Source organism: Miniopterus natalensis, chromosome 18 (genome assembly GCF_054644295.1).
Source record: "Miniopterus natalensis isolate mMinNat1 chromosome 18, mMinNat1.hap1, whole genome shotgun sequence".
Lineage (NCBI taxonomy): Eukaryota > Metazoa > Chordata > Mammalia > Chiroptera > Miniopteridae > Miniopterus > Miniopterus natalensis.
In genome coordinates this window covers 5074277-5098208 of record NC_142098.1, presented here as the reverse complement: position 1 = coordinate 5098208, position 23932 = coordinate 5074277, and the positions used below count along the sequence as shown (strand labels likewise).

General features: G+C 53.6%; 1 protein-coding gene across 1 annotated transcript in view; it reads left to right on the top strand.

Moving 5' to 3' along the window:
- The first annotated feature begins 1356 nt into the window (after positions 1–1356).
- N4BP1 (NEDD4 binding protein 1) overlaps positions 1357–23932 on the top strand; it is a 36976-nt gene continuing 14400 nt past the window's right edge. Inside the window, exons 1-2 of the mRNA XM_087827478.1 lie at positions 1357–1588; positions 21453–23092. Of these exons, the coding sequence (XP_087683604.1) occupies positions 1391–1588; positions 21453–23092 (1838 nt within the window). The 5' untranslated portion in view covers positions 1357–1390. The remainder of the gene's footprint in view (positions 1589–21452; positions 23093–23932) is intronic.

The window sequence follows — 23932 nt, the reverse complement described above, 5'->3', positions numbered from 1 at the left end:
GGCTGGTTGCCTCCTGCGCTGCTCCAACTGGGCTAGGGATGGGCCTGCAACCAAGGGACTGCCCTTGCCTGGGAACTGAACCCAGGTCCCTTCAGTCCCAGGGCCAACCCTCCAACCCCTGAGCCAACCCTGCCAGGGCAGTCCTTGGTTTTTGAATTCAGCTAAGGAAAAATTCAGAGCCTAGATCTCTGGCACAAGAAGTTTATGTAGAAAATCAGAGGTAGAAGAAGTGAGCCATCTGGGTGGCGTGGGCACAAGAAGTTTATTTAGAAAGTCAGAGGTAGAAGAGGTGAGCCATCTGGGTGGCGTGGGCACAAGAAGTTTATGTAGAAAGTCAGAGGTAGAAGAGGTGAGCCATCTGGGTGGCGTGGATCCGGGAAACAGGTCCCGGAGGTGAAGGAAGGGCCCTCAGCGCTCAGGAGAGAGAAGGGAAAGGAGAGCAGGGCGCGGGCAGGCCCAGGCGCGGGGCGCTGGCCTACGCTAGGTCCCTTGTCTTGCGGGTTTTTACCGCCTTCCTAAAGGTGGGAATTGCGGGGGAGGTCATAGTCACCGGCTTTCAGGCGCGCTCCCTCGGGGCCTGGTCCCTGCTGATCGCGGGCCGTGCTCACGGCCCCTGGCCCGAAGGACAGCCATGGCCGGGCATCTCCGCGGCTTCTCTGGCCTGGGGCTGGAACAGCTGGGGCGGAGATGTTGCCTCCGGCTCGGCCCCAACTCCGTCCCCGCGGCCGCAGGCCCCGCTTCGCCCTGACTGTGACTGTTCGCGCGGTGGGAACCCCACTGCGCCGCGGGGGCCGCTCCGGGCTCGCAGGGGTGCAAGCGGCCCCGGGAGGGGGCGCCCCGGGCGCGGGCCGGGCGACGCCACCTTCCCGCAGCTTCGCGCCTCGACAGGCAGCTGGCACCTCCGCCCTGGCGACACCGCCGCCTGGCTACTGCCCCCGCTGGGCGCCCAGCGGCCTCCGCCGAGCCGCCGCCCGCGGGTCCCCGAGGCGGTCCGCCCGACACCCCCGGCGCGCCGGGCTCTGGCCGCAGGGCCGTCCGGAGGCCCCTCTCCCGGGCCGCCCCGCGGACATGGCAGCGGCCGTGACGTCGCCCCGCGTCGCCGTCGCCCGTCCCCCCCCCCCGCGGGCGGCGAGCCGGGGACGGCGGCGGCGCATGCGCGAGGCCCGGCGGGGCGCATGCGCGAGGCCGCGGCCCGCGGCGACGGCGAGCGGGGCGAGGGCGGCCCTCCCGCAGTTGCCCAGCCCGCGGCCGGGGATGGAGTAGCGGGCGGCGGGCGGGCGGCGGCGGCGGCGGCGGGGCGCGGGCGGCGAGCGGCCGGAGGGCCACGCCGCCGGCTCGGGGCAGCGGCCGCGCGCTGAGGGGGCGTCGCCGCCGGGAGGCCGCGCCCGCCATGGCGGCCCGGCTGGTGCTGGACGAGTTCACGGCGCCCGCGGAGAAGGCGGCGCTGCTGGAGCGGAGCCGCGGCCGCATCGAGGGCCTGTTCGGCGTGAGCCTGGCGGTGCTGGGCGCGCTGGGCGCCGAGGAGCCGCTGCCCGCGCGCATCTGGCTGCAGCTGCGCGGGGCGCAGGAGGCGGTGCACAGCGCCAAGGTGAGTCCGCCGGCCCGCCGCGGCCTCCGCGCCGCCGGGGTCCCCGGCGCCCCCCCACTCCCGGCCCCGCGCGATCGGGGTCCTCCGGCGCCCCAGCCTCCCGGCCCCCGCGCGATCGAGGTCCCCGGGCACCCCCCCTCTCCGGACCCCGCGCGATCGGGGTCCCCTGGCGCCCCACCCCCTCCCGGCCCCGCGCGATCGGGGTCCCCTGGCGCCCCACCCCCTCCCGGCCCCGCGCGATCGGGGTCCCCTGGCGCCCCACCCCCTCCAGGCCCCGCGCGATCGGGGTCCCCTGGCGCCCCACCCTCCGGACCCCGCGCGATCGGGGTCCCCTGGCGCCCCCCCTCCCGGCCCCGCGCGATCGGGGTTCCCCGGCGCCCCCCCACTCCCGGCCCCGCGCGATCGGGGTTCCCCGGCGCCCCCCCACTCCCGGCCCCGCGCGATCGGGGTCCCCTGGCGCCCCACCCTCTTCCGACCCCGCGCGATCGGGGTCCCCTGGCGCCCCACCCCCTCCCGGCCCCGCGCGATCGGGGTCCCCTGGCGCCGCACCCCCTCCCGGCCCTGCGCGATCGGGGTCCTCCGGCGCCCCATCCCCCTCCCGGCGCCTCGCGATCGGGGTCCCCTGGCGCCCCACCCTCTCCCGACCCCGCTCGCGGGGACCCAGCGAGGCGCGGGGGTTAAAGCGCAGCCTCCGGAGCCCCGGGACCTGCGTGCTCCTCAGCTCTCGAGCCACGTGACCGTGGCTAGCGGCTGAGTCCCAGGGCGCCTCAGTTTCCCCGTCTGTAAAGTGCCCGAGGAAGGCGCCGACCTCCCGGCTGTCCCGGAGCCGCCTCGCCTCTCCCCGCCCTCGGGTGCCGCGCGGGGCTGGTGGCCGGGCGCAGCCCCCGCTCCGCCCCGCCGCCTCCCGCGCCCTGCGGGGCTGCCGCGCCTCGTCGGGACTTCGGTGCCCTTTGGGAATCTGGCGCGAGGAGCATGCGGAGGAGATGGGGGGTTACTAATGAGCTAAACTCGCTCGTTGGCGTAGATGTTGCGCACAGCGCCCCTTTATTTCACGGTCCCAGCACCTCGGACTCACGCTCAGCGCTCGAGGCGCGCGGCGAGCGGCCCGTAAAAACCCGGCGAGGTGGATGCTACGCTCCTCTCTTCCTCTCTTTAAATTAACAGCTGGGGAAACTGAAACTTTGAGGAGGTGACTCACCTTCTCTCTAGATCAGCATTTTGGTCTAACGCCTCGTGGAGAGCCCAGCTTCTCGCGCCCTCCCCAAGCCAGAAACAGCGGCAGGACGCCCCCGCCCGCCCCAGGTAGTCCGGTTTCTCCAGGCTTTTCCAGAGTTTGCTCCCAGAGCCCCGTCTCCCGAGTGAGCCCCTGCGGGGCGCAGCCCTTCGGGGAGCAGCGCCCGAGCTCCTAGGTCCGAGCCGGCGCCTGCGTCTCGCGCGCGGGGGGGACGGACACCGGGTCTCCGCGGCTTACGGCCAAACGCCCTGCGTGTTGAATCAGGTTTGCTTTCCTGTTGTTAATTTTTTAAGCCATTTGTCTGACTTCAGACAACTGATGTAGCGTTCTCCCAGCCCTCGGGGCTACAGCCCTGGCCTGATGGAGTCCTGTTACTCCCTGTGAAAGTCTTACCTGCCTTAATCGCCCTCCCTTCCATTACCTTTGCTGCAAATAGGACCTTCGTCCTTGGTGTGCGCCCCCCTTAACCCCTCTCCTCCTCCCCCTGGTACCACTGGCATTAGACTAATCCTCACAAAAAGCCCTTCCCCTGCCCTGGGACCTGCTCAGACCTCACCCTACCTGTTTCATTCACTGTAAACTCCTCCTCTGATTTACAGAACTTATTAACCCAGCCCCACCTTATTTGCCCAATTCTCTGCCTCAGCTGCTCTGTTTAGGCCCCCGTGGGGTCTCACTGGTCTCACTTCTTCTGTGCACACTGCCTGCTCCAGCTCAGCTTTACCCTGGACTCACCCCAAGCGTGGAAAGTGCTGCTTTTGCTCAGCAGAAAAGCTGCTCCCGTCCTACCAGACCCTCCCACTCGGTTCTCTCCGGTCCCTGCCACACAGCTTAGCACACACTAATTGGAAAAGGCGTGTCTTACAGCATCGTGGAAGTATGTGTCACCTGCCCGTTTATCTTTGTGATGTCTGTTACTCATAACCCAACCCTCCCACTTGTAAGAATTTTTTTCCCCCTTGAGACTCAGGGGTGAGAGTTGAATACCACACTCGAGGGCTTTTTGTTTTTGTTCACCCATTTTAGAGTTTGTTTTACATTCTTTTGAGGGAGAGAAAACCATTAACTTGATTTTTAAAATTAAGAACAGGAAAGTGAACTTTAACACCTACAGCATGTTAAGCTGTGAAAGGGCAGGTTTGGAAGAGGGAAGATTTAGAGGAAAGAAGTTTTCAAACTCATTGGCTGAGTGGGCAGCTGTTCCGGATCCCATCAAATGGTTTACTTTGCTTTCTCGCTTTTAAAAGGTTAATTCTCCACCTTCTAACACATGCTAGAGGAGCACATGGAGATTCGGTTAGTTAGGGCTCACGGACCAGAGAGAGGTGAGATGAGGTGGCCAGTGGTGATGTCCTGGGAGATGGTGAGAGGCACAGGCCCTTTATGATGGCACTTTTGTCGAAGGGGACACTTGTTCTTTGAAGAGCCTGGAAGATTCCCAGGTGGAAGTGGCTGTGAGCAAAAGCCTGGAGCCAGAAAGTACATCGGAGCGTCTTGATGAAGCCTTTAGGGGACCCAGATGCCAGGCGGAGGCCCTGGCCATGTTCAGTAGGGAGGCAGTGAGGATTTTCACAGGGGAAGAGTTTGTCTGGAAGACTGAATTTGGAGGCAAGAAGACCCAACCGTGGAATGGCCATCATTCCACGTTAGAGTTACACATGAGTGGGGTGACAAGGTTTTCACTGGGAATTAGATGTAGGATGTAAGGGAGAGGTTTTAAGCCCCAGTGTCGGGCGCTAGCCAGTTTGGCTCAGTGGTTAGAGCATCAGCCCTTGGATTGAAGGGTCCCAGGTTCGATTCCAGCCAAGGGCACCTACCTCGGTTGCAGGCTTAATCCCCAGCCCTGGTCCAGGCCTGTGTGGGAGGCAAACCAATCGATGTGTCTCTCACACATCCATGTTTCTCTCTCTCTCTTTCCCTCTTCCACTCTTGTTGAAAAACAATGGAAAAAATATCCTCATGTAAGGATTAAAAAGAAAAAAGCCTTGGTGTCACAAAGGATGGTGGATACTTTGATTGCCTGTCGCCTGGGGGGCCAAGTAGGTGACATTGAAAGAAAATGTGCCAAGAAGTACACTAACTGTTGCCTCCTGACATCAAGGAACCCGCAGCTTAGTAGGGCAGAAGAAAGACACTTTGGACCAAACAGCACAGTATGGGACACGTAACCGTTGAAGTTCATGCAAGGAGCTACGGCAACACCCAAGAGAAAGGGTGGTTCTGCCCAGCTGGGTGCTAGAGGGTGAGAGAGGGCTTTCCAGAGGGATGAGCAAGTGCAAAATCCCTGCTACGCGAGACTGCGTCTTACCCCAGATCCCTCGGTGCAGGAGGGGCGGCGAGGTGGCAGAGGTAAGGCCAGGGCACAAGGCGCTTGAGCCGGCTGAAGAACATGGATTTTTCCGAGCAGGCGGGCAGTAGAGAAGCATGGAGGCTTTGAGAGCAAGAGGGATGCCGTCAGGTTTACACTTCCAGGCTTGCTGCTCAGTGTGGGCCACTGCTAGTCGGTGAGGAGATAAGTTGGTGGCCAGTGCTGCGGCTTGTGCAGCAATGCAGCATTCCCGCAGGGCGTGCCCAGAAGTGCGCACTGTCCTGGGCCCCTGGGAGGGCTGGCGGCAGACTTGGGAACAAGCTTGTGGATGAACTTCAGAGGAAGCGGAAGCACTCACTAGGCGCTGCCTCACTCTTGGAGAGTTGGGAGATGCAAAGCGGGGTGGGACCCTTGATGTGGGCCAGTGGCAGGGAGGCATGAGCTGAAGAGAGCCCAGCCCTCAGTGGGGAGTGAGAAGAGTCAGAACTCGTAAAGATCAAAGGTCAGCAAACTCAGATGCCCCTGGGACGAGACCGGGAGGCTGCACGGAGGGGGCTGGTGGGTGGAAAGGAACTGGTGCACTAAGGCGCGTGCCCCGTGGGAGAGGGCGGGTGCTGCCCTTGGTATTAGCCAGTGACACAGTAGGCGCCCAGCGGTGTCTGATCTTTCTAAAAGGCAACTAATTTATGTTTTAAAAAACATGCATACTGCCAGTCCGGCTCAGCGGTTGAGCATCGGCCTGGGATCCAGGAGCTCTCCGTTCGATTCCCAGTCAGGGCACATGCCTGGGTTGCAGGCTCGATCCCCAGTGGGGGGCGTGGGGGGCGTGCAGGAGGCAGCCGATCAGTGACTCTCTCATCATTGATGTTTCTGTCTCCTTTCTCTCCCTCTCCCTTCCTCTCTCTGAAATCAAAGATATATTTTAAAAATACGGTGAATTATATCTCAATAAAAGTTTTGCATTAATACATTCTTTTTAAAGTGTACGTATTCTAATAAAAGAAAACAAACAAAAATCATCCATGCATGTTAACCATGCTTGGAGGACCAGATTCTGCTCCTGGACTGTTTCCAGGGCCTCCTTGAGGGAGCAGGAGGCAGGAGTGGAGATGTGCTTTTTTCTTTCATTTGGGGAAGAGGCCAGTGGAAAGCCCGGTGGCCTGCAGTTCTGTCTCAGTAGAGCAGGATGCCAGGCCCTGTCTGGAGAGGGAGGGTGGGAGCTTGAAGAGTGCAGCGTGTTAGGGGATATGCTGCGGAGGAGCTGTTGGAAGCACACTGGAAAATAACCTAAGAGGACTGTGGGACTGAAGGAGGGGCCAAAGGTTAGAGGCATGACTTTGTCGTATGACTTGGTCCAGAAGTTCTCATGGGTGTTGGCAAAGCCGACCCACAAGGGCTAAAGGAACCTGAAGTGCACTTGAGCAAGGCAAACGGGGGCCCGAGAAGTGTTCCCGGGGCCTTATTTGGGCCAGGCCAGTCCAAAAACATTCAAGACTTGCCTTCTACTTTCAGTGACCTGAGGGCCTGAGAGTTCCACCTGGAGAGGAGGCAGTGAGGCAGAAGGGGCGTAATGGACTGTTCTAGGGGACCAGACCTTGGACTGGCCTCTAGACTCGGAATCATGCCGAGAGGACAGGTTCAGTAAGCGCTGGAGAATTCAAGAGGTGGTAGCTGGGGAGGGGTTCAGAGCCCAGGATCTCGGAGGGGGAGGAATTCTGAGGATGGTTCTGAGAAGCAGGGTGGGGTGGGGGTGCCTCCTTGGTCCTGCATGAAGTGAAAGCATTCCTTCCCACTCAGAGAGGTGAAGAGGTGGAGGAGATGGAAGCGTGAGGCCTTTGGAGATGCTACAGTGCTGCGGTCACCGGGCCCACCACGGGGAACTGGGTGCTAAAGGTAGCTGCCAGCCCGGATGCTGTCCTGGAGGTTAACAAACAAAAGAAAAGTAGTTGGAAGTGAATGGTGCGGGCACTCGGTGTACAGTTTGTCCAGGAACGTCAGGGAGCTGAGTGTGCTGAGCACCTGCCTGCCCGGTGCGGTGCCCCGCAGCCTCCCTCCTGCCCGGTGCCCCGCGGCCTCCCTCCTGCCCGGTGCCCCGCGGCCTCCCGCCTGCCCGGTGCGGTGCCCCGCGGCCTCCCGCCTGCCCGGTGCCCCGCGGCCTCCCGCCTGCCCAGTGCCCCGCGGCCTCCCGCCTGCCCGGTGCGGTGCCCCGCGGCCTCCCGCCTGCCCGGTGCCCCACGGCCTCCCGCCTGCCCGGTGCAGTGCCCCGCAGCCTCCCGCAGTGAGCAGCACCCGCGGCGCCGGGACCCGCCAGGAGCCCATCAGGAGAGAACTCGGGCTGGCCAGCCTTCAGCATTGCGGTCACCGAGCACCTGAGGAACTGCTTTTAATGTGTGAGCAAAAGAGAAGGGGGAGAAGAGGCTCTTGGGCAGAGCTGGTGGGTGTCCTTGACCCAGCCGAGAGTTTTGTCTTCCTCTTTGTAGGGCGGGAGGGGAGACAAAGAAAGAAAGTGCATTTCCAGTAGCAGGGGCGTCACCACTGACCTCAGAGGTTCACTAGACCCAGGGTTGTTTCATTTCCGTTTCTGTTAGAAGAACTTGGTACCTGGTTTCTTTTGTTTGCTGGGTTTTTTCTTTTTGTTGATTTTTATTTATTTATTTATTTATTTTTTTTTTTTTTTTTTTTCCTGTCCCTGGTTTTGTGAATGAATTCTTAAACAGTGGATTTGCTCATAGAGGAAATAATTTGTAGATGTCACACTGGGTGGTGACCTTGAGTTTTTGTTTTGATTTACCAGAAAGGGAGGTTGGTGGCCTTTTTGCATTTCCAAGAATGATATTTTTTAACTCACTGTGGTTGTGAAAATATCTTCTTAAGAAATGGTGATTTGTTCAGTCTCTTTTTGTATGGTTAATATTTTGGTGTTATGCCAGAATGTTGAAATAAGGGGCTCCCACACTGCGCTGGCTGAAGTAACTGACTGCTCATGACTCGTTTCCTTCCCTGTTCGTTTACCAGCTAGTGTCCTAGGGTTTTAATGAGATCAAGGGCAGCTTGATCTGTACTGCCCTTTTACTAAGTCAGTGTCATCGTATCAAGTTAGCAGTCTTGCAATTCAAGAACAAAATTATGAGGGATCCTTATATAATTAATTAAAGAACTTTTTTTAAAAAATTATTTCATATGGAAGCAAAATTGTTACAAGGAACTGAATTATTATTCTTAATTGCTATTTTAAGGGGTTCCTTTCAACGTCAGGGTTTGTTCGGCCTCAGTGCTAACAGAGGCAGTGGTCTGCAGTAGCTGCTGGTTGAGGGCTGTGGGTCCCGCCTGAGTTTTCTGCGCCGACAGTGGCTGTGATTCAGTTCAGTGTTTCAAGAGTAACCCTGATATTTTTAAAATTAAGATAATGAAGTTATTACTTTGTTATAATAGGTAGGTTAATAAAATCAGGGAAAGGACATCTTTTTTTAAAAAAAATTTTTATTGATTTCGAAGAAAGAGGAAGGGAGAGGGGGAGAGAGAGAGAAGCGGTGATGAGAGAGAATCACCGTTCGGCTGCCCCCCACAGCCTGGGCACGTGCCCCGACTGGGAAGTGAACCGGGACCTCCTGGTTCATGGGGTGACACTCAACCACTGAGCCACACAGGCTGGATGAAAAGACATCTATTTTAAAATTAGCATTCAAGTGATCAAATCACAATGATTATTCTAAGGATTATTTTTACTACATAAATTTGGATTCTTAAGTAAAAATGCTTTCAAAGTATCGGTTTCTATGACTTTTGAGATTGGGGGGTCTTTGAAGGGCTATCACAAATATAAGTATCAGATGTTTCTTTGTTTCCTGGGGAGTCTAGGAGTATCGATTTATGTGAAAGTTTGTTGTTCTCTATAAACCAATTAGGACAGAGGTTCTTTAAGAAACATTGTAACCTAATTTATTACTGCCCCTTGAGATGAGAATGTATTTCGTACTCACACCATGAGAAATAAAGACTTTTCTCATTTTTAGACACACGTATGCAGAGAGCTTTCAGCTTTCTTCGTTCCCCACACTCTCAGCCACAGGTGAAAAGTAACCCACAACCATGAAACTGGCCCAGAGTTCACACTGTGAGGCTTCTTCCCGTGGCCCTGAGACGTGTTCTCGCCAGCGGGGCAGGAAGACTAACTCCAGATTTCCTCCCAGTTCCTCGTTAGAAAGCAGGCCCCTGTGCCTGCCGGACACACCACCGCATGGTCACTCTGGAAAGTCAATCCCTGCAGGCCGGGCTCCTGTATGCCAAGGGCCCAGGTGAGGCCGACCTGGTCGTCCGTGCCCACGGTTCCCGAGCCTGTGCCGAGAGGGACACATGGCCAAGAACCGTGCAGCAGAAACAAAATCAGGAGGACAGGGCAGGGAAGCGGCGCGAGCAAATCCCGCTCTGCCCGGGACTCGCCCTGGTGCCAAGATGAACCGCGCGGGCCGCGCGGCCGCTCAGTGCAGCAGCTCCCAGCGGGTGAGTTTCCATGGACATCTCTGTGGGTCCTGCACAATTGCCCAAGTGTAAATATTTTTTAGAGTTATAAGCATGACTTTCAGGCAGGTAACTCATGAATGAGGGAACCGTCAGAAATGTAGGTGGTTCAGAGAGCATTTGAGGATCTGAGTTTTTATCAGCACTAAAAAAAGGGGAGAGAAGTCAGACTAAAATTGTTTGAATATATACAAATTGGCTAATATCTTATAGACAGTGAAATCATAATTTGGGGGAATATTTTTTTTACCAGACTGAGATATTGGCATCTCTGCTGGACAGAAATCTACATTTTAACACATAGCATCATAGCCCAGGCCCAAATCAGTAATGAGTGGTGAGCCAGACAGAGGTTAAATTTCCAGAGAATTAAATAATCTTTGGGCCCTGGCCAGCTTGGCTCAGTGGTAAGAGTGTTGCCCGCGGACTGAAGGGTCTCGGGTTCGGTTCCAGTCGAGGGCACGTACTTCGGTTGCAGGCTTGATCCCCGTGGGGCCTGTGCCTCTCTCACATCGATGCTTCTCTCTCTCCCCCGCCCCACCCCTACTCTCTCTCTGAAAAGCAATGGAAAAAATATCCTGGGGTGAGGACTGAAGGAAATCTTTGTGTGGGCCAAAGAGGGTGCTCCTTTATGATCAAACGGCCATCCTTTTGCCTTATTTAGAAGTATTTGATACTTTTTCTTAAACTTTATGCAGTTATTAAAATGGGACACATCCTTTTTTGGTCATTTCAGCCACTTCCTCTCTTAAACAATGTTACCCCCATCATTGATACTTGAGTGATGTCAGCCAGTGTTCCCACACTTCTTTTTTTAATTATTTTTTTATTATTAAAGTTATTCCCACACTTCTAATTCCTGTTTTGCCATGCGTTTGTTAGACATTTATTAACTGGTTCAGGGTTTCCCAACAGTGGCACTATCCACACTTTGGTGAGAGAATGCCCGGTTGTGGGGGCTCTACTGTGCATTGTAGGGTGTTCGTAGAATGCCATCCTCTGTCCCTGAGGTTCCAGGAGCACCCCCTTAGTTGTGACAGCCAGAAATGTCTCCTAACATTGCCAGTGCCCCCAGGAAGAGCAAATTCACCCCTGGTTGGGAAGCACTGTGTTAAATGACCAAGGCCAGTCTCCCACACTGTCAGGTACAGTTGTGGTAAATGCTCCAGTTTAATAAGATACTGTTGAGTGTAGAAAACAGATGAACATACTTCCCCCTTACCGTACCCCCCCCCCTTCTTGGAATGTGTTTTTGGATAAGAGTGGAAGGAAAAGTTAGATTAGGCTGCAAGAATAAGAAGCATGCTAAAATCGAAACCACTGAGGACTTTGCTATGGGCCTGAGGACCTAGAGTGCTAATCCTGCAGTGAGGAGCTTTAGAAAGTTTTGAGAGGAAGTGAAATGGGTGTGCTTTCAGACGGAACTTTGATACTGTTGCAAGAAGGGAGTGGAATGTGTCAAGACTGGCAACAGAAAGAAGAGTTTAGAGTTGGTTTCAGTGTTCACCTGAAACAAAATCTGTGAAGGGTTGCAGGCGCCCAGAAGGAAAGCTTTGAATCTAGGTGACCGTATTTCATTGAAAGGGAACCTGGGCCAGAGACACAGTGGAGGAAAGCTGTGAGCTCCGAGTCAGATCTTTTAAGTTTGAGGCACTTGTAGAAATATGCCCAGGGTGGAATCTGCAACCTAACAGTGTTACATAGTAAAGGCTAGAGTGGAGACTGGGGATTTTCACCAGAGAAGTGAAAGTGCTGGAACTTGAGGAGCCTGGGGAGTGGAACTGAGGGAGGGGACCGGGACAGAGCCTTGGGGAATGTCTACATTTAAGGTGCAGTAGGAGAAGCCAGCAAAGGATTTGGGGGAGAAGTCAGAAAAATAGGAAGTAAGCAGCTAGTGGCATCTCAGAAGTGTGGAGAGGAAAGAACATGTCCAAGAGAAGCTGGTCGGTGGCACATGCTGTGGAGACCTCACGGGGAGACTGGGGAGGGGCCTCTGCTTGGCACTGGCTGTCGATGGCACTGCGGAAAGTGGTCTCAGTTTGCATGGGGCCAGAATCCAGAAGTCAAGGGGTTGACAGTGAAGTGTTTAGGCTACTTTTTCAGAAAGTGTGAGGATGAAAAGATGGGAGTGGTCCCAGGCGTAGGCAGCGCCCAAAGGGCGTGTTCCGTGGACCGGAGCCCACACCGATTGTAGACAGAGGGCAGGGCGGGTGAAAGGGGAGTGCTGCAGGCCTGGAGGGGCCAGTGGCTGTGAAGCAGAGGAAAGGGCAAGAACTCCCGAAGCATCAAAGTGTTAGATGCAAAAGGAGAGGCAGTTGGAGGGATTTGCGTATGTTGGCCTCTGGTCTCTGTTAAAACACCTTCTTGTACTAAGAGGGAAAAGAGGGGCAAGTGAAGTTGGGGACCGGGAGACAGCATTTGGGTAAGAGTTGAGAATACATTGATCAGGAGTGCTGGACGCTGTGGGAGCTGTGGCATTTCAGAGATTTGCAGGTGGAGTGGGGTGGAGCGGAGGGTGGGCCCCGTCCTGTTCCCAGCACTAGGGGAAGTTTGCTGTGGGGCAGGGCAGGAAGACACCCCTCCCGGGGAGAGCTTTGTAGGCATTTTAGAAATGAGATCGAGGAGAAAGGTAAAGCAAATGTTAGAAGTGCATTGGGAAAATGGGTAATACGATTGTTATTAAATCTATAGCAACGTTCTTAATACAGATGGCCAGATAGAAACCTAAAGTGGACCTGTGTAGATTTGTAGGTTAGTGACAGTTAAGAGTTTGGTTTTCTAAGGCTTGTGTCATGCTTCTAATTTATAAATATTCTGTAGGGCTGGTACGTCAGTGTCTAGAAACCATACTCACCCCCCTGCTTTCTTTTCTCTTGGAGATAACACGCAACACTGTTTAGGCAAGTCTCGTAAATACAGAGTCTTCCTCCGAGTCCTGGATGAAGTGTGTGGCCGGAGTTGAGAACTGCTGGTCTGAACCGTGTTAGAAATGGCTCTGAAATTACTGAGGTCTTCCTGGCCTGCGTAGCGTCTCCTTCGCGATGGTCTGTGGTTGGCCTGAGTGGCACTGCTGCGCTGGGCAGGGCACGGATGCCAGATCTACATCATGACAGCAGCCTTGGGTCACGATGGCTTCTAACCTTTATGTCTTGTTTAAACTTGCTTTTCACCTGTGCCGTGGCTGTCATCGGCTGCCGGGTGCTGCGCGGGTGGCGCCCTATGCTTGCTGTGCCCTCTGCGCGTTCGCCTGCCTCGAACCCGTGTGATCCGGGAGACAGGCTGACAAAGCCCCTCACGTGTGTGCCGTGATAAGAGATGGCAGGTGGTGAACAGGGCGCTGAGAAGCCTGCCCAGGTCAGACCTGCGGACGCCTGAATGGCCACTCACTCCCCCAGGGGCCGGCTGTGTTCTCGCTGAATTCATGATGCGATGCGGGAGGCGGGAGGAGCTGCGGCTGTAGAAGGGAGACTAATAGAAATTCATTTTGCCGTAGGAAAAGGAAGTTATTATCTGTTCTATTGCCCCCCCTTTTTTCTTAAAAGCTTGACTAATGTAAAACAATATGAAGCCCCGGCCGTGGCTCGGTTGGTTGGAGTGTAGCCCCGTACACCAAAGGGTGGTGGGTTTGACTCCCAGCCAGGGTACATACCCAGGCTTTGGGATCAATCCCTGATGGGAGGCAACTGATTGACGTTTTTCTCTCTCTCCCCCTCCCTCTTCCTCTCTAAAATTAATTTTTTAAAAACAGAATATGAATATTGCAGGATGGGGAGACAGTTTTTGACTGACATTCAAATGTTCAGATACCAAATACAGCCGAATGTAAGTGATGCCTATTTGGACCCACAGAACCTTGCTTATTAGTCCAAGTGATGGCCAGATCTCTCCCAGAAAGTAATAATACTGTACATTTTATTGTTCACCTCTGAACTTGAGTATAAAAATCAATTGTTACTGCCCTAGCCAGTTCTGCGCAGTGGCTAGAGCGTCAGCCCTCAGACTGAAGGTTCCCAGATTCGGCTCTGGCCAAGGGCACGTGCCTCGGTTGCAGGCTCGACCCCGTGCTGGAGGCAGCCGGTCGATGTGTCCCTCTCACATCGATGTTTCTCTCCCCCCCACTCTCTCTGAAGAAGCAATGGAAAAATATCCTCAGGTGGGGATTAAAAAAAAATTAAAAATCAATTGTTACTTAGTAATTCTTAAGAGTAAATTATTAATGAAAAAAGAGTAATTCTCAAGGGACACTCATTTCTTTTGGGGCGCACGCACGCACACACACACACACAGAGTTTTGTGCGTGCCGAGGTGTAGCGGGCCTTAGCACAGCTCTTCCTCACGCTGCGCAGCGCAGCGCTGGGCGCCTCTGCTGTGCTGGGCGTTCCTTCGCCGGGCTTCCTGGTGCCTACACACCGAGCCCTGGGTCTTCTCAGAGGACCCAGCTTCAGCTTTTCCTCTGAAACACAATAATCTAAATAGTGTCTGGGTATATCCCAGAGAATATCACTTGCTTGAAAGGATTGTATACACTATGTAGAGTAAATTGATCTGTTTGCAAAGAACACATCAGATGGACAGTTTTAGGGTGTGTATTTTCTATAGACTCAAATGTGTAAAATTGACTTAAGTTGATAAAAACAGGGACTTCTGTGATTATCATTTTAAAAATTACATGTGGGAAATCTCTGTACCTTCTCAGTTTCGCCATGAACCTGAAGCTGCATTAAAAAATAAAATCTATTTTTAAAAATCGAAGTCAGGGTTTTTCACTAATCTTTGCAGTTACCTATCTGTGTCAGTATCCAGTTTAAGTTTACATTTTCTTTTGGTCTCATAGGATTGAAAATACCCTAAATCGTACAATTAATTAGTTACAGATGTAATAGTTTTTAGACAGCTCTTCTTGCAGAATATTCTTTGATTAAACTAACCCAGAAAAGTAACAAAGAAATAATAGAAAATAATTGTATCAAAGATGAACCACTCAGTATTTATTTATTTTTAAACATATCTTTATTGATTTCAGAGAGAGGAAAGGAGAGGGAGAGAGAGATAGAAACATCAATGATGAGAGAGTCATTGATCAAGCCCGCAGCCCGGCCATGTGCCCTGACCGGGAATCGAACCCTGATTGCCTGATCCTAGGTCAACGCTCATCCGCTGAGCCACGCCCGGCTGGGCAGTATTTCTTTTAATATATATACGTGTGTGAATATATACATATATATATTATTGATTTCAGAGAGAGGAAGGGAGAGGAGAGAGATAAGAAGCATCAATGATGAGAGAGTCCCCCTCCTGGGGATGGAGCCCACAACCCAGGCACGTGCTCTCACTGGGAATCCAGCTGGGACCCTGTGGTTCATGGGTCAACGTCAACCGCTGAGCCACGCCGGCCAGGCTCACTCAGTATTTCTTAACTCCTAAGATTCCCTATCTCAAACAAGAATCGGGCAGAACTTAAAATTAGGGCTCAAGGTATCACTGTGCAGCATCCTAGCATCTCCTTTGTTTTTTATTAAAATTAGAAAGTATGGAGTGAACTGAAATCATGTGCACATGGTTAAAACAAACGATCATCTGGCTGCTGCTCCTCAACTTCTAGGGGTAACTACTTTTTACTGTTTTGAGCTGCTGCTGCTGGTAGTTACCTAAATAATATACTGCTATTTCTTATCAATTTTAGACATTGTTCACTTTAGTTAAGATAGATGAGCAGAAACAACCCCCATTTTCCCAGTTGCTATGATCTGAATATTTGCGTCCCCTCAAAATTCATATGCTGAAATCCCAGTGCCCGGTGTGAAGGTGTTAGGGGGTGGGGGCCTTTGGGAGGTGCTTAGGTCATGAGGGCGGAGCCCCAGGAGTGAGATTAGTGCCCTTGTAAGAGGCCTGGAGAGGTCCTTTGCCTCTTCCACTGTGGAAGGACACAGCAGAGGCTCACAGCCTAGAAGAGGGGCCTCCCCTGACTTGATGGCACCTGATTTTCCAGCCTCCAAAACTGTGAGAAATAATTGTTTTTTTTTAAGCCACCTAATCTGTGGTTTTTGTTATAGCCACCTGAATGGACTAAGACCAATAGAGCATTTTTTTCTTTTTTCTTAATTGTATCATTATTATTATTTTAGTTAAAGCAAGAAGCAGGGTTTCTGTAATTGTGACTTATGAAAACACTACTCACAGCAAAGCCCAACACTATTATGTTACGTTTTCCTTCTGGTGCAGCTTTTAATTTTTCCTGGAATTTTCATCGCCCCGTTTTCATCTCCTTGTGAAATCTGCCTTAAACACATCCCACTATTTTACAAATGCCCCTTTGTGCGGCTGTGCATTGCGCCTGCCTTGCTGGGAGGGCGCCTGCAGCCCCCCCCCTCAGTCAGCGGGTGCCTGGCTCGCGGCCCGCTGCCATCTTGGGGCTTCTGTTTGCCACTCTGGGATTGAATTTACTGATTATTTCATCTCCCATGTTTTTAGTGGCCTTTGTCTTAAAATAGTTTCTCAACAAAAGAGTTCATGGGACTAATTTTCTTGGGCTGTAGCGTGCCTGGAAATGTCTATGTTCTGCATTATATTTGCCGTGTGTTGTGGATGGTATAGAATCACAGATGGAAATCGTTTCCCTTGGAATTTTGAATGCATTGCTACCCTTTTCCAAGTCGTCGGCATTGCTGCTGGGTAGCCTGGCACGCGAGGGGCAGACACAGGTGGCACTGCAGAAGCTGTAGCACCGAGTCGATGCTGGAATCACGGTGCTGCCGCTTGTGACCTGAGTCCAGGCCAGCTACCCGCTGGAACAAAAGTGTCAGCATTCGTTATAGGAACTAAGACCCAGAGTCTCGTAGTAGTAAAAATGGGTATAATACAAAATTACCTGGCATACAAAGAACCAGGAAAATGTAAATTCTTACGAGGAATGACATCAGACACCAATGCTAAGATGACAAAGGTGTTTAATTTTTTAAGACTTTAAGCATCTATTATAAAAATTCTCCAATGTGCAATCACAGATACTATTGAAACTAATAGAACATTTCAGAAAAGAAGTAAGATACAAAGAAGAACCAGATGGAAAGCTTAGAACTGAAAAATACGAAAACCTACATAAAAACTCACTAGATGGGCTCGATCTTAAAACGGAGGCGGCAGAGGAAAGGGCCGTGCGTTTGAAGGGGGCAGCAGGCGCCGTGCAGTCGGGGCAGGAGGCGGGGAGGAAGCGTGGTGAGACGTCTGGAGAAATAACGGCTCAAGACTCCCCAAATTTGGCAGAAGATGTAAACAATGATTCACGAAGCTCATCGAACACACAGAATAAACTCAAAGGTTCCCCACTCGGGTGCATCCTAACCACGCGCTGAAAACCGAAGGCGAATTAAAAGTCGGAAAGAAGCATCTGGGGGAAGCCACATGTAGGGAACTGCAGTTAGAACGAGTGCAGGTTTCTCGTCAGGAACCAGAAAGAACTGTTAACCAAGAATTCTCTGTCCCGTGAAACTCTCCTTTGAGAAAGAAAATGAAATAAAGCGTGAGGAAGCGCTCCGCTGCAGAAAACCCGAGAGAGCGTTGCCAGTAGCCCGCTCCCAAAGAATTGCTAAAGGGAGATCCTGGGGACAAAACTCCGGGTAAATGTAGGAGATGACTTTCTCCTCTTGAGTTCTTTTGAATGAGTTAGTGGTTGAAAGCAGATTTTATAACATTGTCTGGTGGGGTTTCAAATGTCCATACATGTAATGTGTGAGATCCCTGTGACTAAAGGGAGGCGGGGAGGCAGGAGGCCGAGAGTGAAGGACCCGGGCGGTGGTGGTGCTCTGACTGTCCTCACGGGGTTTAAGTTGTGGAGGTGACTGAGTGATGGACAGAGATGTCAGTGCCATCGAAAGAAGGTAGAGCCCGGCCGGCGTGGCTCAGCGGTTGAACATCGACCCAGGATCCAGGCGATCGGGGTTCGATTCCCGGTCAGGGCACATGCCCGGGCTGAGGGCTCGATCCCCAGTCGGGGGCGTGCGGGAGGCAGCCGATCGGTGACTCTCTCATCATTGATGTTTCTCTCTCTCTCTCCCTCTCCTTTCCTCTCTCTGATATATTTTTAAAAAAAGAAAGAAGGTAGAACACTAGAAAATACAAGAGAATGCCTCCTTCACTCATTTGTAATCAGTACAATCCTGATGCCAAAACCAGTCAGAGTTCAAAAAAAGGGAAACTACAGACCAAAGTTTCCCATGAATATAGATGTAAAAGATACAGAAATTCGCAACAAAATATTAGCAAATGTAGCTCACCAACATATAAAAGAATTATACATCGTGACCAAGTGACAGTTATTCCAGGAATACAAGGCTGGTTCATTTTCAAATATCGGGATAGCCTACTCTATGAACAGGCTAAAAAAGTAACACAGTTGCATCCATTGATACAGTAAAGTGTTTAGCAAGTTTCAACATCCATTCATGTTCATGTTCTTAGAAAAGTAGTATTATAGGACAGCTTCCTCAATGTGATAAAGAACATCTATAAAAAAATCTAATAACTTTTTTTTAAATATATCTTTATTGATTTCAGAGAGAGGAAGGGAGAGGGGGAGAGAGAGAGAAACATCAGTGATGAGAGTCATTGATCGGCCGCCTCCTGCACGCCCCCGACCAGGGATGGAGCCGGCAACCTGGGCCTGGGCCCTGACCGGGAATCGGACCCCGATCTCCTGGATCCTGGGTTGACGCTCCGCCGCTGAGCCACGCCCGGCCGGGCAAAAAATCTAATACACTTAATGGCATAAGACTAGACACTTTCTCCCTTAGATGCTGAACAAGGCAGGCATGTCAGCTCTCCCCACTGCTTGTCGGCACAGTGTGGAAAGGTCTAGCTGGTACAGTAAGTCAGGAAAGTAAAATAATTTGTAGATGACATAATTATCTACATAGAAAATCCCAAGGAATCTACAGAAAAAATGCTGGAATAGAGATGATGATTCGTATTTCTATTAATAACGCGCATGTAGAAACCACAGCGAGATGCCTGCGTGCAGGGGTGAAGTGACCTGAGTGACGTAGGGTTGGGGCCTAGTGTAGGCTACTGCTGACCAGACAGTGCCCAGCGGGGGATCGTCTGCTCTGGGTGGTCCTGGATCACGGAGCGAGACGAGTGACCGCAGGGACTGAAACTGCCGAAAGCGAAGCCGCGGTAAGAGGGGCTGCTGCAGTGACAGTGACGAGCGCTGGCACGGTGGGGGAGGCTGGTCCCGCTACGGTGTTGGTGGGACCGGGCGGCCTAGCGCCCGTCTGGAGCGCAGTGCCGCAGCGCCTCGGGACACCGGACACGTGCAAACCCTTCGACCCAGCAGCTGCACTTGTGGACATTCAGAGAAGTGGAAACAGGTCAACATAAAAACCTGTCCAGCTTTATTTGTAATAGCCCCAAACAGGAACAACCAAAATATTCCCCAGTAGGCAGCTCAACACTAGTTTATCCATATCGTGGAGTTTCCGGCGGCAGCCGGGAGTGGACTGTGGCTACCTGCGGCGGCTCAGGTGGGTTTCCAGAGCGGCGTGTGGAGTGGAGGGAGCTGATCTCAAGCGTCACATACGGTGCAGTCTATCTACAGAGCTCCTGGAGCCACAAAACTGGCGATGAAGACAGACTGGTGGCTGCGGGAGGCGCAGGGAGGGAGGTGAGTGAAGGAAATGTGACTGAAGGGAGCTGGGTGGCGGAACAGCTGTGTCTCGGGCGAAGCGGTGTCTGCGCCTTGCGTGTGACCTGCTGCACACTGGCAGCGTGGACCCGGTGTCGACGGCGGACGTGGGCTGTGATGGCTGGAGGAGACGCTGGAGAGCACCCAGCCGTCATGTGCTCTCTTTGTAACTTTCTGTGAACCTGTAATTATTTCCAAGTAAGATGTTTAAAAACAACTTCAAACCACAGCCCAAACCCAGCGTAAGTTCAGACCGGTGGCAGCCGAGCGTCCGTTTGGGGGTGCTCGGGGCTGCTGGCATCTGGGCCGGCCCTCGGCCCGCATGCCGGCCGGCCCTGTGCTTGTTTGCTGCTGTTGCCGTGTGAGAAGCAGGGAGCTGCTCGGGTGAGAACAGCCGGCTCCTGCTTGCCCGTGAGCCGTCCTTGACCTGGCGCGCGTCCCAGTGCCCGCACCGGGCAGGCAGCAGCCGGGCGGCGCTCGGCACCGCTGGGGGGCGGGTCCCGCGGTGACGTCGCCTGCTGTCCTGGTGTTTCCTCCTCGCAAGGCTTCTGCAGCTGGTGGGAACAGGGAGTGTGCACAGCTCTGTATCCGTTCTAACCGAAGGTGTGTGGCCCTTAGGAACAGCCGGTGTCTGTCACAGGTGCGGGTCTGCAAGGCCTCGCTGTGGCTCTCAAACAGCACCGCTCGGGCAGCATTATTCTAATTCTAAAGCACACATCAGGTGTCCAGGCTCCTGTCTCACACGTACCTGCTAGAACATTTTCAGTAACGGTGTTATTTAAAGTAAGCTCTACTGTGCACAAGACACTGTTGTCAGAACCTCACCCAGGTTATTTTGTGAAGCCCCTCAGACACCTAAACCACACTCTCGTGCGTCTCTTGCAGCTGAAGGAGGGGCTGGGTAACTAGAGCCTGGGAACTGACTCCAGCACCCAGTTTTTAACAAGTTACGTCCCACCATTGGTGTGTGTGCACACGTGTGCTCGATTCACACTCTGCCTCTGTAGCAACCTGTTGCCGAAGGACCCGCTTTTGTCTCACACGGCATTCGGACCTCCTCCAATACCCAGTCTCACCAGGAGCCCTGGCGTCATAGCTGAGGATGGGGACTGTCCGGGACTCTCTGGTTCTCTGTATGTAGGTCTATCTCTAAGCAGCCTGGTCTTAGGAAACAGAAACCAAGTTATATGGGTTATACACTGTTCCAGCTGGAAAAAAATTCTGTTAAATTAAGTCTTTTAATGCCTTCAAGAAATCAATTTGTTTTATCTGGAAACTAAGGACAGTAGCAGCAAAGCAAAAGTCCAAATTCGTTGGGGAGTAAATTGTCTGACTTGATTATCTCGTATTACGTCCTAGCAGTGATGGGTTAGGAAGTAGCAAGCCAAGGGTTTGTCCTTTATAATGTAAATAAATCTGGCCGCCTCGCTGTCCTCTGCAGCTGGGCAAGGCCTGAGTTCCCATCGCAGGGCACACTGCTGGGCGTGGTCCCACCTCAGACTTAGATGCTGCGTTTTCTGTTTCTGTAAAAACAGTAAGCAGCCCAGCTGCTTTGCTCAGTGGTTAGAGCGTCTGCCTGCAGGCTGAAGGGCCCTGGGTTCGATTTCGGCCAAGGGCATGTACCTCGGTTTCAGGCTTGATCCCCATGCAGGAGGCAGCCAATCGATGTGTCTCTCTCTCTCCCTTCCACTCTCTCTGAAAAGCAATGGAAAAAATATCCTCAGGTGAGGATTAAAAAAAAAATGTCCGGCGGGCGTGGCTCAGCGGTTGAGCATCAACCTAGGATCCAGGCGATCAGGGTTCGATTCCCAGTCGGGGCACATGCCCGGCTGCGGGCCCCATCCCCAGCAGGGGGCGTGCAGGAGGCAGCCGATCAATGACCCTCCTCGTGGATGTTTCTCTCCCTCTCCCTTCCTCTCTCTGAAATCAATAAAGACATAAAATAAAAAAAACAATTAAGCAACTTACATCTGTTATTTTAAACCCTTTATTTAAATCATGCCTTTGCCCCACAGTTATCAGCCTGCTTTCACTTTTTCATAGCTTGACGTTTGTAATTACGTGTGTAACAAAGTCTGTGCTATAAAGAGCTTTTATAAACTGATCCAATTTCCTCTCCTTTCAGGAATATATTAAAGGAATCTGTGAACCTGAACTAGAAGAAAGAGAATGGTACCCCAAGGCCATGCACTGCATCTTTGTTGGGGCGCAGAGCCTGTTTCTGAAGAGCTTGATTCAGGACACCTGTGCCGACCTCTGCGTCCTGGACATCGGCCTGCTGGGCATCCGGGGCAGCGCAGAGGCTGTGGTCATGGCCAGGAGTCACGTTCAGCAGTTCGTCAAGCTCTTCGAGAGCCACGAGAGCCTGCCCAACAGCCAGAAGGAATCAGAGGTGAAAAGGGAATTCAAACAGTTTGTGGAAGCACGCGCGGACAGCTACACGATGGACCTGCTCATCCTGCCCACCTCCCTGAAGAGGGAGCTGCTGGCCCTGACGCTGGGCGAGGACGCCGTGTCGGAGGCCGGCGACCACAGCGTGGAGATCGGGGACTCCTCGCAGGCGGCGTCCTCTCCGAGCGCTGCTGCGGGCTCCGGGGACGCCGTGGCCCCGCAGGAGGACGCGAGGAGTAACGCCGGGACTCCGGTCTCTGAGCTCACGAAGCAGATGGACACGGTGTTTTCTAGTTCGCAAGACGTGCTCTTCCTTCCCGTCAATGGCCTGGCCCCCGACGAAGGGGCGCTCGGCAAAGGCAGAGCTTGTCACAAACGGAGGTTTTCTGATTCCGAAGAAAGACACACCAAGAAACAGTTTTCCCTGGAGAACGCTGACGAGGGGGCGCTTTCGCAGGACGGTCGGACACCAGCCGGAGGTGTGGCCATTGACCTGTCCGACCCGTCCAGCGATTCCGACAGCTTAAGCCCAGACGGGAAAGACACCACTGAGGAGATGGAGCACAACATCCTCGTGAACTTCTTCAAAACCATGGGCTACTCCCAGGACATCGTGGAGAAGGTCATCAGGGAGTATGGGCCGTCGGCGGAGCCGCTGCTGCTCTTAGAGGAAATAGAAAAGGAAAATAAGAGATCCCAAGAAGACAGAGAGTCTGCACCTGGTACTGTGCATCCGGAGACCAACAAAACCAAAACTAAAGATGTTTGTAGCAGCATAAATGACCTTACAGTGGATTCCACTCCAAAGAAAACACAAACCCACACCCAGCAAAATACGATAAAAAAGTTTCCTCAGTTACCGTTCAGAGTAGAATCAAAACCATGTACCTCAAATTGCAAAATGAATGCTTTCAAAACAGTGCCCGCGGAACCGAAACAGGAGCCCTGGAGTTCGCACCCAGACTACGTGGGGAGCGTGGATCTTGAAACTGACGGCCTTGCCCCCTCGGCCGCCCCTCCAAGTCCCAAAGAAGTCGGCTTTGTTTCGAGAGGAGCTGCGAGCCACCAGCCCAGAATCTCCGCCTTCCCGGAGAACGGCCTGCAGCCCCACGGGGAGCCCGCGCTCCCGCCTCCTCTCAGGTCGGCCTGCGGCGCCCCCCCGCCCAAGCCCGGCGGTCAGCCCCTGCCCCCGCTGCCGCTGCCGGCCGCGGACGCGAGGCCCGCGGGGCTCTCCGACCACGCGGACTGCTCGGTCACGGGGGTGCAGAGGTTCCGGGACACCCTGAAGGTGCCCTACAAGCTGGAGCTGAAGAACGAGCCCGGGAGGACCGAGCTGAAGCACATCGTCATCGACGGGAGCAACGTTGCGATCACGTAAGTGCGCTCGGCACCTCGGTGTGAGGCGGGCCGGGGGTGGGCGCTGTCCGCGTCTGTCCAGCTGACCGGTGGCCTTACCTGGGGGGAACGGCTGCTTGGTAAAGTTCTGTTACCCCGTTTCCTAGCGCCAGGAGCTTCGTCCGCCTGCGGAGCCCGCGTCTCCGGGGCAGGAGGTGACGGAGTGTCTTCCGCAAGCGTTGCCCAGGGGCGGGCGGCACAGGGCCGTGTAAATCATCAGGGTCCTAACGCCAAGGACGCCGCTAGCTTCTGAATACAGGGATGGGGCTCGAGGCAAAGGGCGTCTCTGCTTGTCTGCCGCAGTGTGCCAGGGGCCCCGCCGAGCGCGGTGGTCACAGGTGTGATGTGTCCTGCGCTCTCCTGTTGACAGAGTGGCAGCGGGTCCTTCCCAGGGGACTGTCGGTTTGAACTTCTTCGTGGGCCTCGGCTCTTACTAAAAGTGCCTGCACTTGTTTTTAGTAAGAACTGCTAAACGGTCATTCGCTTAGCCCGTCTTAGAACCCCCTTAGGATTCTGATTTTCTACCTCCGACGTGAGCGTGGGTTTCTTCTCTAGGGAGCAGTTTAATGTGGCCGAGGAGAGTGGGAGGGTCAGGCGGCGCCTCTGCCCAGCGAGCGCCAGCTGTTAGCCGCGGGCAGCCTGCGCCTTTCGCCCTCTCCTACAGGACGTCTTTGTCACACCGTTTCAGCCACTGCCAAGTAGTCTCCCTCTGGGTTCCGGTCAGTCATTCCGCTGACTTCCAAGACCTGTGATTCAAAAAATGGGCACCTGGCGTGGAGTGAAGGGGGGAAGCCGAAACGTGTCTGAATTGCTGAGTTT